The sequence below is a fragment of the Bufo gargarizans genome, chromosome 7, assembly GCF_014858855.1.
Source record: "Bufo gargarizans isolate SCDJY-AF-19 chromosome 7, ASM1485885v1, whole genome shotgun sequence".
Classification (NCBI taxonomy): domain Eukaryota; kingdom Metazoa; phylum Chordata; class Amphibia; order Anura; family Bufonidae; genus Bufo; species Bufo gargarizans.
The window spans coordinates 27,774,800-27,794,332 of record NC_058086.1 but is presented as its reverse complement, the minus strand read 5'-3'; the positions used below and the strand labels follow the sequence as shown (position 1 = coordinate 27,794,332).

General features: G+C 44.1%; 1 protein-coding gene across 1 annotated transcript in view; it reads right to left on the bottom strand.

Moving 5' to 3' along the window:
- The window catches only part of TTC39A (tetratricopeptide repeat domain 39A), a 65,001-nt gene extending 53,288 nt beyond the window's left edge, over window positions 1–11,713 (bottom strand). Inside the window, exon 1 of the mRNA XM_044301822.1 lies at window positions 11,426–11,713. Within this exon, the coding sequence (XP_044157757.1) occupies window positions 11,426–11,448 (23 nt within the window). The 5' untranslated portion in view covers window positions 11,449–11,713. The remainder of the gene's footprint in view (window positions 1–11,425) is intronic.
- Between the last annotated feature and the right edge of the window lie 7,820 nt (window positions 11,714–19,533).

Here is a 19,533-nt window from a genome sequence, read left to right as displayed (position 1 = left end):
ACCAAATCCAGTGCCATTGCTGTCTAATGGAAACAGAAAGACAAGACTCCAGTGTGCAAAAATGTGGACAAATTGGATCACTGAGCAGTGGAAAAACATCACCTAAAAATTCTGATTATTGTAGCACTACGCTGATGGAAGGGTCAGATGTTGGTGTAATCAGCATGAGTTGATGAACCCTTCTTGTCCGGCTGGTGGAACTGGAGCAATGGCTTGAGGAATGGTTTCTTGGCACACCCTGGGACCTCCGATACCTGGGGATGGACCTTTGGACAGTAGGGCATACCTAAGCATTGTGGCAACCAAGTTCATCCCTTCATGCCAACTGTTTACCTGGTGGCAGAAGGACATTTTCAGAAGGACAGTGCACCATGCCACAAGGCTCATATAGTAATGAATTGGTTCCAGGATCATGACAGCAAGTTCTCCTTGTTTCCTTCATAGTCTCAGGATCTTCAAGGGTTTCTAAGAGTCCGAGTAGCACTTTTTGTTAGGCCGGGCAGGGTGCAGGAGTTAAAGAAAAAAGACTCACCCGTCATTGGCCCCCTGGTTACAGCGTTAAGCTCCTTTCCCCTCCTGCCACCGACACATGCATATAGATGGCACATCATAATTCTGGTCAGGAGCTCCATGCTGGAACCAGAGCACCGGTGACTCTTGCACCCTCCCTGAAAAGAGGTTCCCAGTCTTGGAAGATCCTATAGAGCATCTCTGGAATGACGTAGAATGGGCTATCCTGTCTGCATTGCAGGCCAATGGAGGTCCAACGTTTCTACTAGATAGGATCCTGTAATAAAGTGTCCATTCCATGTAGATCAGAAATAGCTTGAGAGCCTCTGCTCGTCACTTATGTCAGCACACTGCCGCCTGGGATTGGCTTGGCCTTAGCATATTGGCAGTACTAATTCAATCCAGCCAGAAATGTATTATCTCTGTGTTGGCATCAAATGTGCAAATATGTAAGAAAGATAATATGTACTTATCACAAAGATATGAACTAATGCCAGATGTAAGTGCTGAGGAGCAGATCCTTCACCTTCAATGCCCCCTATGTATCTCCATGTGCCTCTAATTCCACGTGGAGGCAACATACAGAGATCTGTTACATTGCATCGAGGTATTCTGCCATGTCTAATATCTCATAGATCTCATAGAATTTTTTTGGCCCCCTGAAAACTGTTACCAAGTAGATGTTGGCGGATCTGATATTCCTGTATTTACACTGTGATATTGTTGCTCTACACTGGAAACAGTTGACAGTATACTTCCCTCAGCAGGCTGATCTGCAGAGAGAAGCCTTCCGAAGTTCACTGGATCCACTGATGTTCACCACCGGACACCATTGACTATAATTGGATCTGGGGGGGATCTGGCCGCTTTCCGGTGCCGGTTTTCAGCCAGACAAAAGCCATTCTCCCCGGATCCCATTATATTGGCTAGGCCGGATCCGGTGAACTCTGGCAGACTGTTCTTTGCCGGAACCATTTAACAAAAGTGTAAACCTAACCTTAGGAGGCGAAGGTTGATCAGTCTGCAGAGTTTTCACATGTAATGGTCTTTTCTTTCCTTATTGGAGCAGTGATTCGTGTTTGTTACACAATAAAAGATGAAAAAGTCAAAGGATCTGAACTCTTTTTACAAGCCCCGTGTGAGAACGAGCTAGTAAACATGTAGTGAAGTCACTGAGATATATTTCCCCCATGAAATGAGGAAACTACTATGAAAGAAAGAAGGAAAGAAAGAGACATAGATAGATAGAGAGGTAGATGGATAGATATGGGATGGACAGATAGATACAGTAGATAGACGGATAGATAGATAGTCATTGCTTGAGAAAGATCCCAGGAAGCGGATCGAAAAGTTGCATGTCTGGTGAATAAAGCCATTATATTCAATTTTACTTCTTGGATGTGCCGTGGAATTTCTTCAGTTAGATAGATGGATAGATAGATAGATAAGATAGATAGATAGATAGATAGATAGATAGATGTGGGATAGATAGATAGATAGATAGATAGATAGATGTGGGATAGATAGATAAGAGATAGATAGATAGATAGATGGACAGATAGATATTAGATAGATAGACAGACGGATGGATAGATAGACAGATGATAGATAGATAGATTAGCATGGCTGGAGGCTACTACTAGATGATGTGCACTGTAGGAGGTTGGGTTATCTCTTTCTCTTCTCTACATGAGATTATTAATTATTTGCTTCCATTATTTCTCGCATTTGGAAGGCGAGAGTCTTCTGAGTAGATGTGTAAAGGCAGGAAGGAGGAATGTGCTGCACAATGTAAATGTCAGGCCTACCACATCCGGCCATACATGGTGCCAGACATCCGGATCAGAGACCCCTCTCCTGAGATGGGGCAGAGCTATTCTGTGGGTGCAGAGATTACGGTGGTGCCCTGGGGTCTGATGTCCCCCTGTCCCATATGAGTAGACTAGTACTAGCCATAGGTTCCAGTTTCTGATTAGTGCACAGGGGCTGAGGAGGACCTGACATGCTGGACACCCCCAATGCATCCAGCAATGATCTGACCACTATTGATCAGATTATTACATGTCTACAGCATGTGTGGGAAGCCAGAGATGAAGAGTCTGCTTCAAGTCCATGTGAGGCAGAGTCATTAGGAAATAGTGACATAGGTGCATGCTGGAGACGTATCTCCCTGATGTAGCAGAGCTGAATCTGTTCTGAGTTAGCAAAGAGATTAGTGCAGGTTTATACACAGCACATACGATTGTACAGGGCTGTACAGAATACGTGTGTGACATCTAAGCCAAGAATGTGGCCTTTCTGTCTTTTAAAACCTGTCTGATGTGGCACCAGCTCCACTACAGCAAGACTTCTCCAACACCTTCTCGGCATTATGTCTTCTAATAAGACGATGGAATTCTGGAGAGTTTTCCATGTTAAGACACCGGCCAATGTCTGAATATCCCAGAAGGGCACATAGGACCTGTCTGTGTCCTACAAAACCATCCCAATAAGCTAGGACACCCACTGCTGTAATACCTCATTTACCCTATGGGGGCGCTGCAGGGGAATTGAGTACTTGCTGCCAGGTTACCCACAGATGACAGCTGATTGCTAGCGGTGTGTAACATCAGCCCTCTAACACAGGGATCAGCCATCTTTGGCACTCCAGCTGCTGTGAAACTACGACTCTCAGCATGCACACTTACTTGGCTGTTCTTGTAACTCCCATAGAAGTCAAAGGAGGATTCTGGGAGTTGTAGTTTCAGAACAGCTGGAGTGCCAGCAGTTGCTGTTCCCTGCTCTAACACAAAGAGGACAAGCTTTATAAAGAGAATATGGCATCAGAAAATTACCTAATGCCCAATTTTCTATGTAATAAGATTTTTCGAGATTTTTGGTGTTTTTTCCAGTTGCTATTTACATTGAAAAATTATATCCTGAAATCCTGCAGTTTTCACTCTGTTTTGTGTAGAGATACCTTTCTCATTAGTCATCTTAGCTATCATCACAGACAAGATTACAATGACAGGTAACACCTTTATATAGAGGATCACATCATTCACAATAGGTGATAGTCGCAGCTCACCTCATCCCCCTCCCTGCACAATGACCTCTGACCACAACACTCTCCTGTAGAAGTCAGTCATCTCCAGACTATAGGTTCCTAGGGTCCATGGGGCTACTGTAAAACATATCCCTGAATGCTATTAGGAGCCGCTCAGGCAAGATGGCTTCCATCCTTAGAATAAAATAAACCAATCAGAAAATAACAATAAAATAGAAAAAAGAATATTTAATAGTATCTGATTTTTTTCCCTTCATGGGAGTTACTACCAGAGTATCAAGCATAGCAGGTATGGACCCCAACAACAAAGGGGGCCCGTCTCCAATCAGACCTAAGGTGTAGGTAGTGATGACTATGGATGAGGGAAGGGGGTGTTATGGTTTGCATGCTGTGACATCACTGCATTGTCCACAGTGTCACACGGTGCACGGGGACCTTTGTGTGTGTAGTCTGTGGTATTATATCATGGTGTATACTATCCCTGTGACATCACTGTGTGCACTCTCCCACTGTTGTGGCATCACTGTGTGCGTTATCCCTGTAGTATGACATCACTGTGTTCATTATCTAACTATTGTGACATCACTGTGTGCGTTATCCCTGTAGTATGACATCACTGTGTTCATTATCTAACTATTGTGACACCACTTTGTGCATTATCCCTGTACTGTGACATCACTGTGTGCGTTATCCCTGTACTGTGACATCACTGTGTGTATTATCCCTGTACTGTGACATCACTGTGTTTATTATCCCTGTACTGTGACATCACTGTGTTTATTATCTCTGTACTGTGACATCACTGTGTTTATTATCCCTGTACTGTGACATCACTGTGTGTATTATCTCTGTACTGTGACATCACTGTGTGCGTTATGCCTGTACTGTGACATCACTGTGTTTATTATCTCTGTACTGTGACATCGCTTTGTTTATTATCTCTGTACTGTGACATCACTGTGTATTATCCCTGTACTGTGACATCACTGTGTTTATTATCCTGTAACTGTGACATCACTGTGTGTATTATCCCTGTACTGTGACATCACTGTGTGTATTATCCTGTACTGGGACATCACTGTGTGTATTATCCTGTACTGTGACATCACTGTGTTTATTATCCCTGTACTGTGACATCACTGTGTTATTATCCCTGTACTGTGACATCACTGTGTTATTATCCCTGTACTGTGACATCACTGTGTTTATTATCTCTGTACTGTGACAGCACTGTGTGTATTATCCCTGTACTGTGACATCACTGTGTTTATTATCCCTGTACTGTGACATCACTGTGTTTATTATCTCTGTACTGTGACATCACTGTGTGTAATTATCTCCTGTACTGTGACATCACTGTGTGTATTATCCCTGTACTGTGACATCACTGTGTTTTATTATCCCCGTACTGTGACATCACTGTGTATTATCCCTGTACTGTGACATCACTGTGTGTATTATCCCTGTACTGTGACATCACTGTGTGTATTATCTCTGTACTGTGACATCACTGTGTGTATTATCCTGTACTGTGACATCACTGTGTGTATTATCCCTGTACTGTGACAATCACTGTGTGTATTATCTCTGTACTGTGACATCACTGTGTGTATTATCCTGTACAGTGACATCACTGTGTGTATTATCCTGTACTGTGACATCACTGTGTGTATTATCCCTGTACTGTGACATCACTGTGTGTATTATCTCTGTACTGTGACATCACTGTGTGTATTATCCTGTACTGTGACATCACTGTGTGTATTATCCCTGTACTGTGACATCACTGTGTGTATTATCCTGTACTGTGACATCACTGTGTGTATTATCCTGTACTGTGACATCACTGTGTGTATTATCCCTGTACTGTGACATCACTGTGTGTATTATCCTGTACTGTGACATCACTGTGTGTATTATCCTGTACAGTGACATCACTGTGTGTATTATCCTGTACTGTGACATCACTGTGTGTATTATCCTGTACTGTGACATCACTGTGTGTATTATCCCTGTACTGTGACATCACTGTGTGTATTATCCCTGTACTGTGACATCACTGTGTGTATTATCTCTGTACTGTGACATCACTGTGTGTATTATCCCTGTACTGTGACATCACTGTGTGTATTATCCCTGTACTGTGACATCACTGTGTGTATTATCCCTGTACTGTGACATCACTGTGTGTATTATCTGTGTACTGTGACATCACTGTGTGTATTATCCCTGTACTGTGACATCACTGTGTGTATATCCCTGTACTGTGACATCACTGTGTGTATTATCTCTGTACTGTGACATCACTGTGTGTATTATCCCTGTACTGTGACATCACTGTGTGTATTATCCCTGTACTGTGACATCACTGTGTGTATTATCCCCTGTACTGTGACATCACTGTGTGTATTATATCTCTGTACTGTGACATCACTGTGTGTATTATCCTGTACTGTGACATCACTGTGTGTATTATCCTGTACTGTGACATCACTGTGTTATTATCCCTGTACTGTGACATCACTGTGTGTATTATCTGTGTACTGTGACATCACGTGTGTATGATCCGGTACTGTGACTCCGTGGGTATTATCCCTGTATGTGACATCACTGTGTGTATATCCTGTACTGTGGACATCACTGTGTGTATTATCTCTGTACTGTGACATCACTGTGTTATTATCCCTTGTACTGTGACATCACTGTGTGTATTATCCCTGTACTGTGGACATCACTGTGTGTATTATCACTGTACTGTGACATCACTGTGTTATTATCCCAGTACTGTGACATCACTGTGTTATTATCCCTGTACTGTGACATCACTGTGTTTATTATCCCTGTACTGTGACATCACTGTGTTTATTATCCCTGTACTGTGACATCACTGTGTGCACTATTCCATTATTGGGACATCACTGTGTGCATTATCCCTGTACTGTGACATCACTGTGTTCGTTACCTCACTATTGTGACATCACTATGTGCATTATCCCTGTACTGTGACATCACTGTGTGCATTATCCCTGTAGTATGACATCACTGTGTTCGTTACCTCACTATTGTGACATCACTATGTGCATTATCCCTGTACTGTGACATCACTGTGTGCACTATCCCATTATAGTGACATCACTGTTTTCATTATCCCCATCATGTGACATCATTACACAATTCCTGCACTGTGCAGATAATGACTGTGCTGTGACATCTTCTGTTTGCATGTTTCTTGTACTGTGACATCACTGTGTGCATGATTCCACTATTATTACAACATAATTTCTGTGCATAAGGAAAACCAAAGAAATCAGAAGATTTTCATGTTCTGAACTTTATCCTAAGGATGATTATGGTGGAAGGGGGGCCTTTCCAAATTTTGATATTGGGCTAATGGTTACTTGTAACTCTTGATTCTCTTATACATGTATCCCATGAATAATGGAAAAAATGTAAATCAGACATGAAGTACATAATAATCTGTACCAAACTTAGAACCAGCCCTGTACCTCACATGGATCCAGAGATCTTCCCCTCCAAAGCTCTGCTAGATTTATATAAAGGCGACAGCTAAGGGGGCGTTTCCTTTCTCAGGGGGTGTGTCCTGTCTGCTGCAGCTTGTGCCAGTTGAAGGATGGATCTGAACATGTGCTTCCATCTCAGTGAGCTGGACAAAGGATTTTCAAAAAGGGCAAACAGCAGGTGGCGCTATACAGAAAGAGTTCAGTGAATAAATCAGTGGCCATAATACATTTTTAGGCCTCATGCACATGACCGTTGTGTGCATCCGTGTCCATTGTTCCTTTTTCCGTGATTTTCTGCGGACCCATTGACTTTCAATGGGTCCGTTGAAAACTCGGAAAATGCACCGTTTGTCATCTGCGTCCGTGATCCGTGTTTCCTGTCCGTCAAAAAAATAGGACCTGTCCTATTTTTTTGACGGACAACGGTTCGCGGACCCATTCAAGTCAATGGGTCAGTGAAAAAACACTTAGGCACACAAGATTGTCATCCGCGTCTGTGATCCGTGTCCATTTTTTTTCCTATCATTTTCAAGGCAAACTTGACTTAGATTTTTTTTTCCCTTTTCTGGTCTGGTGATCCTCCAAAAATCAAGGAAGACACACGGAAGAAAAAACGGACACGGAACAACAGAACCCTGTTTTGCGGACCGTGAAAAAACACTGTCGTGTGCATGAGGCCTTAGTTGAAGAAGTATTCAGATCCAGGTTCTGGTTTGAAAAATGGGACAACCCCTGTCTAAAATATATTTTCCCCAGAAGCCGTTTGTACTGTAAATCTATGAATATAATTGGGTGTTTTCTTAAAATACCAACATTTTATTTAATCTAATGTTTCGTTTGTAAAAAAAATCCCAAAAATTAAAAAATTCTAATTCTTAGGCCTCATGCACACGGCCGGTCGGCAATCCACGGCCGCCAGCCACGTGCACCAGGCATTCAATTGAATGGGTCCGCAATTCCAGAAATGCGGAACAGAGTCACGGAACGGAACACCAGCAGCACTACGGCGTGCTTCTGTGGGGTTTCTTTCCGTTGTTCTGCACCCCAAATAAATATGACATGTCATACTTTTTTGCGGTGCGTACAGACCATGGACCCATTTAAGTTGAATGGGTCCGGCCCGCTGCACGGATGTTGCCCGTGCATTGGGAACCGCAATTGCAGTCCCCAATGCACGGAACGGCCGCACATGAGGCCTTAAAACGTGATTTCAGTCCTGTGGGTTAGCTTGTTACAGTCCCTGCGAGCTCTCTCCAGCACAGCCAGATGACCCTACGGTGCCTTCCTTCATTATCTGTACTCGTACACCCTATTACTCCTGAGCGTGCGCCCACATACTCCCACCACAACCGCGCAGCTCGGGGATGGGAGCTGTTACCAGGACAGCGACAAGCGCGTGATATTAATGAGACCAAGATAAAGGACATTATCCCTTGCAGTGCACTCAGTCCCAGCCAAAAATAGGAACTGGAGAAGGATAATCGCCTTTCATGCAATGCAGAAAATACATATTTAAGGAGGAGTTCACACCAAAGGACTGGGTGAAGGCACCAGAAACCTAAAGGAGTGGAAAAGTGTCATCTCATCTAATATAGCTCTCAGTCGGAGGTCCTATGTTCAGGACTAGAGATGAGCGAAGTATAAAAAAATTTGATTCGGCTGCTTCTCAGAATTTTACAAAACAATTTGTTTGTGACGAATTACTTTGTCAAGAAGCGCATTTCTCTGTAATTAGTGGGTGCAGCAATAGCGCCGCCCCCGTCCTTGTACCCCTCAGATGCCGCGTTCATAGCTGATTGCGGCATCTGATAGTAAACATTATTTTTTTTAGGTATTAAATCATACTTACCGCAACCATTTGCTCGCGACAGACGGGCCTCCGCCATCTTGATTGAAGATCTGGCGCAAAATCTTGCGTGACCCGTGATGACATCATCATTTCGGTCAGCGTGGTGACGTCATACATCACCGCGCACGGGATTTCATGAGAGATATTCAATTGAGATGGCGGCGGCCGGCCCGTCACAAGCAAATGGATGAGGTAAGTATGATTTATTTATTTTTAACCGTCATTCAGTGAAAATCGGTTCTCTACCACGAAGCACGAGGAAATTTGAGAATTTTTCCTGACTTCGTGGACTTCGATTTGCTCAACGCTATTCAGGACCCTTCTCTCACTCTGGAGGACCCGGCAGGTCCATTGAGTTCAATGAGAACTATGTAATACTTCATTTCGCCTGTGGTGGTGCTGCAGGGAAATCGAAGACCTGCTGGTGGCTAACCAGTTGATCGCTGGAGCTCCCTGCAGCAGGACACCCTGTGATCGCCTTACTGCCGAGGGTACCAGGCTCGGAGTGGCCCACAGGGGAATGTGTAAATCCACTGGTGTGCCACTGAGGGAGGGTCCGCAGTCCCCCATACCCTGCACAAGTGGCACAGTAGACTGGCTGCACTACATACAGGCAAACAGCATCTCAGCCAGCCTATGCATCCATATAAAATTGGGAAGATTATTTAAAGGGAATCTGTCACCCCATCCCTCCATAGTAGTCCAAACGAATTGGCAGATGTGTGCTTGTCTGCTGATACAAGCGCGGAGAGAAATTTATGCTTTTATTATATGTAAATAACTGGCACCAAAAGCTCCGCCCTTTTCACTGTTTGGCCACGCCCTCCAGCTTTAAAGGGGTTGTCCCATGAAAAATATTTCTACAGTTTTCAAACCAGTACCTGGATCTGAATACTTTTGTAATAGCATGTAATGAAAAATTTAGCCTAGCCAGTGAGTTATTCAACGAAGTCTATCTGTATAGCGCCACCTGCTGTTTGCTCTTTTTCTAATTTCTCTGTCCTGCTCACTGAGACAGAAGCACATGCTCAGTTCCATCCTTCAACTGCCACCGGCTACAGCCGAAAGGACACGCCCCCTAAGCTGACAATTTGAAATAAATCTGCCAGAACAATTGGAGCAATGAATGGGGAGATCTCTGGATCCATGTGAGGTTCAGGGCTGGTTCTTTGTTAGAAAGATGTTACAATGTAGTAGATTATGAATGATTTAAATTTTTTACATTGTTTATAGGATAACCCCTATCACACCTGGCCCTGAACTCTCGCTCCTGCCCATTCACCTTAGGGATCGGCGCATGCGCTGCCCAGAAGCCCTCTGCCCAGCAAGTAGCAGGCCTCGACTGTGCGTGCGCTGATCCCCCTATGACTGGCTGTCTGCAGCAGTGACACGTCTCCCATATGTCATCTCCAAAAACTTTTTTCTTTAGTATCAAAACATAATAGAAACTATATAAATTTGGTATCGCCGTAACCATACTGACCTGCAAAATAAGGTAGTCATGTCATTTTTGCCGCACAGTAAACACCGCCAACACAAAACCCCAAAAATCATGGGCGAATAGCATTTTTGTTTTTCAATTTCATCCCACAAAGATTATTTATTTATTTATTTTACCCATTTTTCAATACAAGCTATAGTGTGAAACGGCGCCAACTTGTCCCGCAAAAAAATATAAAAAATCCTTCGTATGGTTATGTGAACGAAAACTTTAAAAGGTTATGGCTTCTGGAAGGTGGGGAGGAGCAAAAAAAAAAAGAAATCTGGCCAGGTCCTTAAGGGGTTAAATCTTGCAACATTGTATCGATCCTTATAAAAAGTCAAAACAATGGAATATCTGCATTGCACAAAATGTAACAATCTTAAATGAGTTTTGGCCTGCCCCGGAGCGGACGGAAGCCAAGATCTGACAACTTTAACCACTCAGTGGGGGACGCAGATTATGGGCGCAGATTATTTGGCGATATTATCGAGTGCCTGATAGCTGCTCAGACTGATGATGGTGCAGATTATCGGCACAAACACTATCTTTCCTATTGTACACATCAGCATAACATCTGGGGTTGGCTTTCATTTTTCAATATAGTAAAAGCAGTGATTTTTTTTTTTAAAGTCGTGTTCTACCAAAAACATGATGGGCATCTATATGGCGGTCTTAATCTAGACCACATAGTTTGCCTATATAAAACCTGTGGATTTGTCACAACCTATATCTATGTTTTCTGCATTGCTACATTTCTGATTGGTTTCATTTCCAGCCTGTTCTTCCTGCTGTAAGAGTTTATATGACAGGGTGGTATAAACTCGCTTTGGGATATAACGCCGCCATCGTTATGTAACGCGATAAATAAAGAACCAGCATAACATTAATGAAGAATTCATCAGGTTTGCCTGACGCCGGGTGCTGCTGCTGGGGGAACAGCTGTGCCTCCCATGCCCCCAGGAGTGGGCACAGAGGAGGCTGGGTGTGCAGTCAGTAGGTATGGTCTCTGTACTCACCCTCCACCTGTATCTCTGGACATGCTGCTGGCCTGGCACTGGGCACAGTCTCCTATAGGAGTGCAGAGGATAGACACACGGCAGCAAGGACTGAGTGACTGTCACACAGACACAGGGCTTGGGCAGGGCTGGCTCTGCCCTCTCACAGCTCTCTGATTGGGAGCTACCTTCACACACGGTCTGCAGCCAGCCTTCCAGACGTCAGCTGGGTGCCACTTACATCCTTCACATAATATGCTAGATTGCTAGCTCCTTGGTGACAGCATGCTGCTGGTGCAGTGGCTCTTATCACAGCTGATCCCCCCCGCCGTCCGTCCGTACAGGAGAAACTGGAAGAACTGGAGGAACTTCCTACACCAGTTAAAAAAAGAGCATGTGAATAAAATAATCTTGGCAAGGCAAAGAGTCTGCAGGACCCCATTAACAAAGCGGCTTTTCATAAGATGAGAAAGGGTTCGTAGAGGAAGTATCGGCAAGAGGTTCTGCAGCAGTCGGTGCATCTATTACAAAATAAACTTTATTGTAAAGTTTTTAAAGGGGTATTCCGGTGAGATTACTTTATCCTCAATCCACCGTGTAGGGCCGCAGTGATGGCTAACCTCCGGCACTCCAGCTGTTGTGAAACTACAACTCCCACCATGCTCCATTCATTTCTATGGAGCAAAGCAAAGGGAGGCATCTTGGGAGTGGTAGTTTTACCACAGCTGGAGTGCCGGAGGTTAGCCATCACTGGGATAGGGGATAACTATATCCCCCCCCCCCTGAAAGGCATGCGTGCATCCGCTCCATTGATGACTATGGATACAGACGCCGTGCGCTCCTGCTCTCAACAGTAATCCACGAACCGCTCTCGGCTGCGGAACACGGCCGTGTGCATGAGGCCTTAAGTGAATGAAACAAATCTGCCATGTGCGACGATACTTTAAGGCAGGCATCCTCAAACTGCGGCCCTCCAGCTGTTGCAAAACTACAACTCCCAGCATGCCCGAACAGCCTACAGGTATCAGCCTACGGCAGGGCATTGTGGGAGTAGCAGTTTTACAACAGCTGGAGGGCTGCAGTTTGAGGATGCCTGCTTTAAGACCTCTTGCACACGGCCGTTCTGGGCATTGGGGGGGCACTATCTGTACGTCTGCAGCGACAGATCCGGAGCCATTCAACTTGAATGGGTCCGTGATCCACCTGCACCGCAAAAAAATAGTTCTATTTTTTATTTTATTTTTGCAGTGCAGACGCACGGAGAAAACCGCCACGGAAGTGCTTCGTACTGCTTCTGTGGGGTTCTGTGTCTCCGTTCTGGATTGGGGACCCATTCAAGTGCATCCGTGATGCGGTGAGCACATGGCCGGTGCCCGCGGGTCTGCAATATGGGCCACGGCCGTGTAAATGAGGCCTAACTCTGAAAACCTGCCCGCTTTTCTTTCTTTTCACGTGGACGCGCGGAGGCTTCAGAACTATTGCTATTGCAGGAAAGCGTCTGACCCCGTAGTGACTATAGATATACTGCAACGTCCGACTCATACGTGAAGAGGAAGCGAGAGAGGAGCCTAATTTGTGGCACATGACACAGGCTTGTGCGCAAAGCTAATTACAAACCTGAGGGAATATTTTAATGGAAAGCCATTAAGCGGCTGTAATCTGTACTCACTGACCAGATAAATGGGGGGGGGGGGGGGGGGGAGAGGGGGGACGCTGCTGGAGAACTTCCCTTATCCGTGTGCACGGATTATTATTTTACGTGCATTTCGGGGAATCAAGCCTCTAGCGCCTGTTTTCTCTGTGATCTTAATGAAAAAAATACTGTATTTGCAGCAGGAAAAGGTCCCGCTCGGAAATTATTCAGTTGTGTTTTTTTTGTTTTATACTCAGGTGTATATATAACATCTCTTGTAATACTGGAGCATTCTGCAAAGAAGATAATAAAGTATTATTTGTGCAGCCTAAAAAAAACTCGATGTCAACCAAATGTCATATTACATGGCGGCATTATTGTGCAGTGGGGCAGTGTTAGGACTTCTTTGCATAGCTGTTACTGGGGCACTGTATGGCGCTGCTCTCTTATATAACAGTATTATTCCAGCACAGTATGATGCTGTTATATTTTCACTGTACATTGGTATGGTTTGGCGCTATAGATCACAGCTATCTGTTCACTGTGCAGTGGTATTGAATGAGCACTGTATGACATTGTTCTATTTTTAGTGTCTAGTGGTATTATTTGGGCACTATATGGCACTTATATCTGTTCATTGTATGGCAGTAACTGTATGATCCTGTTATATCTACTGTATAGTGGTATTATTTGGGCGCTGTATGGCAATGCTGTTTATTGTAGAGTAGTATCATTTCAGAACTGTATGATGCTGTTCTATCTACTGTATAGTGGTGTTTGGCCACTTTATAGTACTGCTATCTATCTTTGAGCATTATATAATGCTGTAATATCGACTGTATACAGGTATTATTTGGCCACTATATGGCACTGGTATTTGTTCATTGTATAGTAGTATAATTTGAGCACGGTATGATGCTGTTATATCTACTATATAGTGCTATTATCTGTTCACTGTATAATAGTATTATTTAAAGACTAGATGCTACAGTTATATCTACTGCAAAGTGGCATTATTTGGCACTATATGGCACTGATATTTGTTCATTGTACAGTAGTATTACGGTATTTAATCACTGTATGATGCTGCTGTATCTACTGTATAATAGTATGATTTGGGCACTATATGGCACTGGTATCTGCTCACTGTATAATAGTACTATTTGGGCACTATATGGCACTGGTATCTGTTCACTGTATAATAGTATGATTTGGGCACTATATGGCACTGGTATCTGTTCACTGTATAATAGTATTATTTGGGCACTATATGGCACTGGTATCTGCTCACTGTATAATAGTATTATTTGGGCACTATATGGCACTGGTATCTGTTCACTGTATAATAGTACTATTTGGGCACTATATGGCACTGTAGGGTTCAAATAGCCGAACGGCTAATAATTTCCCGTTTAAGGTCAAATAAAATATAACATTTATTAGATATTCATTAAAAAGAACGGGAAGATAGAAAAGAAAAGGGTTTAAAATTCCAGTGTTCTAGTGCATGGTGATAGTTCACTTGTTTTATTACTGGTATCTGCTTATATTTGCAGTTTTTCCCAGAGTGTATTTCGATCCTGAGGAAAAAATCCTATTAAATTTCCCCTCCTCCGGTTCAATAGGATTGTGACAGAATGTTGCTATCTGTCAGCCCTGCATCGGAGTGGATAGAGTGCTTATAACTCTCTCCCTAAATTCCTCTTTAGGAACGAGTAACTGTTGTAATCGGTTACACCTAGTGTCTGCAGCGCACCAGGGTCCGATAACAATGCACACTACACTGAGCTAAAAACCTAAACTTGCAGCTCCCCCGACATGTTTCACCACAGATGTGGCGTCTTCAGGGGCTATGGAGCTACTATCAATAGTAGCTCCATAGCCCCTGAAGACGCCACATCTGTGGTGAAACATGTCGGGGGAGCTGCAAGTTTAGGTTTTTAGCTCAGTGTAGTGTGCATTGTTATCGGACCCTGGTGCGCTGCAGACACTAGGTGTAACCGATTACAACAGTTACTCGTTCCTAAAGAGGAATTTAGGGAGAGAGTTATAAGCACTCTATCCACTCCGATGCAGGGCTGACAGATAGCAACATTCTGTCACAATCCTATTGAACCGGAGGAGGGGAAATTTAATAGGATTTTTTCCTCAGGATCGAAATACACTCTGGGAAAAACTGCAAATATAAGCAGATACCAGTAATAAAACAAGTGAACTATCACCATGCACTAGAACACTGGAATTTTAAACCCTTTTCTTTTCTATCTTCCCGTTCTTTTTAATGAATATCTAATAAATGTTATATTTTATTTGACCTTAAACGGGAAATTATTAGCCGTTCGGCTATTTGAACCCTACAAATTTAAATCCCGGGTCCAGAGGGTCCCTGAAGGGAAACTATATGGCACTGGTATCTGTTCACTGTATAATAGTATTATTTGGGCACTATATGGCACTGGTATCTGTTCACTGTATAATAGTATTACTTGGGCACTATATGGCACTGGTATCTGTTCACTGTATAATAGTACTATTTGGGCACTATATGGCACTGGTATCTGTTCACTGTATAATAGTATTATTTGGGCACTATATGGCACTGGTATCTGCTCACTGTATAATAGTATGATTTGGGCACTATATGGCACTGGTATCTGTTCACTGTATAATAGTACTATTTGGGCACTATATGGCACTGGTATCTGCTCACTGTATAATAGTATGATTTGGGCACTATATGGCACTGGTATCTGCTCACTGTATAATAGTACTATTTGGGCACTATATGGCACTGGTATCTGTTCACTGTATAATAGTATGATTTGGGCACTATATGGCACTGGTATCTGCTCACTGTATAATAGTACTATTTGGGCACTATATGGCACTGGTATCTGTTCACTGTATAATAGTACTATTTGGGCACTATATGGCACTGGTATCTGTTCACTGTATAATAGTATTATTTGGGCACTATATGGCACTGGTATCTGTTCACTGTATAATAGTATTATTTGGGCACTATATGGCACTGGTATCTGCTCACTGTATAATAGTATGATTTGGGCACTATATGGCACTGGTATCTGCTCACTGTATAATAGTATGATTTGGGCACTATATGGCACTGGTATCTGCTCACTGTATAATAGTATGATTTGGGCACTATATGGCACTGGTATCTGTTCACTGTATAATAGTACGATTTGGGCACTATATGGCACTGGTATCTGTTCACTGTATAATAGTATTATTTGAGGACTGGATGATGCAGTTATATATACTGTAAAGTGGTATTTGGGCACGGAAAGAAAATACGTTTGTGTGCATCAGGCCTAATAGCGTTATACCAGTTGAGCGTGGCCCGGTGCGCACAGCCCCTGTTCAGCTTGAGGGGAGCGAGACTGGCTTATTCACTAATTAGGACAAAGCCACATTTTCAGGTTTTTTTGCGGCAGCTTTTGAAGCCAAAATCAGGAATGAATCATGAAAGAAGAGAAAGTATTAAAGGGGTCATCCAAGGCTGGAAATGCCCCCACCCCCCTCATATGCCCGGGCCCCTCACACTGATTCTACGTACCTAGTTCCCTGCGCCTCTCCCGATCCCCGCACGGCCACAGCTGCTTTTCCCCGTGCTTGGATGAAAACATCCGGTGTCGGGGGGAGCAGCCAATGGCAGGCGTGACAGGAGCGAGCCTCCCTAGCATAGTGTATGGGGGGGGGGGCATTTCCAGCCTCGGATAACCCCTTTAGGCCTCATGCACACGACCGTATTTTGTTTCCGTGTCCATTCCGTTTTTTTTGCGGATAGGATGCGGACGCATTCATTTCAACTGGTCCGCAAAAAAAAGTGTGCTGTCCGCATCAGTATGTCCGTTCCATTGCTCCGCAAAAAAAATAGTGCATGTCCTATTTTTTTCTAGTTTGCGGACAAGGATGGGCATTATTACAATGGATCCGCAAAAAAAAAAACGGATCCGTAAAAAAAACGGATGCCATACAGGACGTCATCCGTTTTTTTTGCGGATCCGCAATTTGCAGACCGCAAAACACATACGGTCGTGTGCATGAGAACTTGCATTAAGAATCCTGAACATGTTGCGGTTTCCTATGTGCGTGTCCCGGTAGTCGCATGTCTTTTTGAGGACAAATAGATTTATTCTTGAAGTTGCACAATCACGGGACCTACTTGGGGGTTGGGGGACACTACTTCCATTTTTCTAATACACAGCTGACATTATTGGCCATGTAACCCTTTAATTACCAAGGCGTGCTGAGCTTTCTAGTTCTACAGGCCTCATACCTTTACAATAAAGGGCTTGTTTTATCCTCCTAGGTAATGATTGCTGTTGTGTCGCTGTATTGGAGACACATAGGGAAGGTGGAGTAACAGCTCACAGTCCACTTTGCCCTGGATAGAGACACATTCACTGCCTGTATTAGCGGGTTCGCCGGTCTTGGCCGCCCATATTAAACATTAGCTGTATAGAATGAGTCACCGTCCAGCAGGCGATAACTGCGGTAGCGCAGAAGCTACAGCGGTGGTATAGACAGGCTCAGTGCCGGACCCTGCTAACGCAAATGTGAAAGTAGCCTAAGGCGAGATTTCCGTGCGGGTTCAATGCGGTAGGTGAACGTATTGCACCCGCACTGAATCCGGCACCATTCATTTCAATGGGGCTGTGCACATGAGCGTTGTTTTTCACACATCACTTCTGCAATGCTTTAAAATCGCAGTATGCTCTATATTCTGCGTTTGTAACGCAGGACAGGCCCCATAGAAGTGAATGGGGCTGCGTGAAAAACGCATTGCATTCACAAGCAAGTGCGGGTGTGATGCGTTTTTCACTGATGGTTGCTAAGGCCCCTTTCACACGAGTGAGTTTTCCGCGCGGGTGCAATGCGTAACGTGAACGCATTGCACCCGCACTGAATCCTGACCCATTCATTTCCGTGGGTCTGTGCACATGAGCGTTGTTTTTCACGCATCAGTTCTGCGTTGCGTGAAAATCGCAGCATGTTCTATATTCTGGGTTTTTCACGCAGCCCTGGCCCCATAGAAGTGAATGGAGCTTCGTGAAAAACGCATTGTAGCCGCAAGCAGGTGCGATGCGTTTTTCACTGATGGTCGCTAAGAGATGTTGTTTGTAAACCTTCAGTTTTTTATCACGAGCGTGAAAAACGCATCAAAACGCATTGCACCCGCACGGAAAAAACTGAACAACTAAAAGCAATCGCAGACAAAACTGCCTGAACTTGTTTGCAAAATAGTGCGAGTTTCACTGAACGCACCCTGAACACATCCGGCCCCAATCCGTCACGCTCGTGTGAAACCAGTCTAACACAGTGTTCCCCAACGCCTGCCCTCGGGGCCCACCTTCCAGTCATGTTTTCAGGATTTCCTTAGTATTCAGCAGGTGATACAATTAGTGTTGATGCATCAGGACTTACCTCAGGTATTCATTCTGTGGGATATTCTCAAATCATGACCGGTAGGTGGCCCTGAGGACTGGAGTTGGGGAACACTGGTCTAACAGGACCCTGAATGGTGGCCGTGGTGTCAAACGGGGAGTTAGTCCTCAGTGATAACAGATGAGGCAGTCCGTAAATGCAATTGCTAAGTATCCCTTATATTCAGGGACTAAGGGCTCATGCACACAAAGGTATTTTCTTTCCATGTCTGTTCCGTTTTTTTTTTGCGGACGCATACAGAACCATTCATTTCAATGGGTCTGCAAAGGTTGCAGACAGCACTCCGTGTGCTGTCCACATCCGTTGCTCCGTTCCGTGGGGGCCACAAAAAAAATCAAAAATAGAACATGTCCTATTTTTGTCCGTTTTACGGACAAGAAAAGGCATTTCTATTATGGGTGGCGCGTTCCGTTCAGCAAATTTCAGAATGCACACGGACGGCATCCGTGTTTTGTGGACCGCAAAGCACGGCGCGGTCATGTGCACGACACCTCAGTGTTTGGTCAGTGATTGTGGGTCAGATCCAGGAATGAAGGCTGCACAGAAATGAGGTATAATGGGGAGATTTGCTGCTGTTCACAGTGACTGACGGAAACGCTGACTCCGTGAGAGCCGCCCCAGGCCAATTTCCTTGTTTCTTATCTGCACAAACTCATTTATCATTTTTGCCTTCATTGTCCAGGGTCGATGTCCTTGATAAATAAGAAAATGGATTTGAAGACTATAATAAAAGAACACAAGAGTTTTTTCATGTCACTTAGGTTATGCAGATTGCATCAGTCATGATAAGGTGGTGGCGCTCACAAAGGGTTAACTCAATGGGTGCTGACATCCACTGACTTCCAAGACGTCCCGACTCAGTTTGTGGTGCCCAGCCGTTCCAGTTAATTGAAAGGTGGAAAGGTTAACCCTAAGGCCCCTTGAACACGGGAAGCATGGATTTTGTCCGGATGCGTTGCTCATTTTTTTCCGCGTGAGTGCAAAGCGTTTTAATGCGTTTTGCACGCACGTGATAAAAAACTGA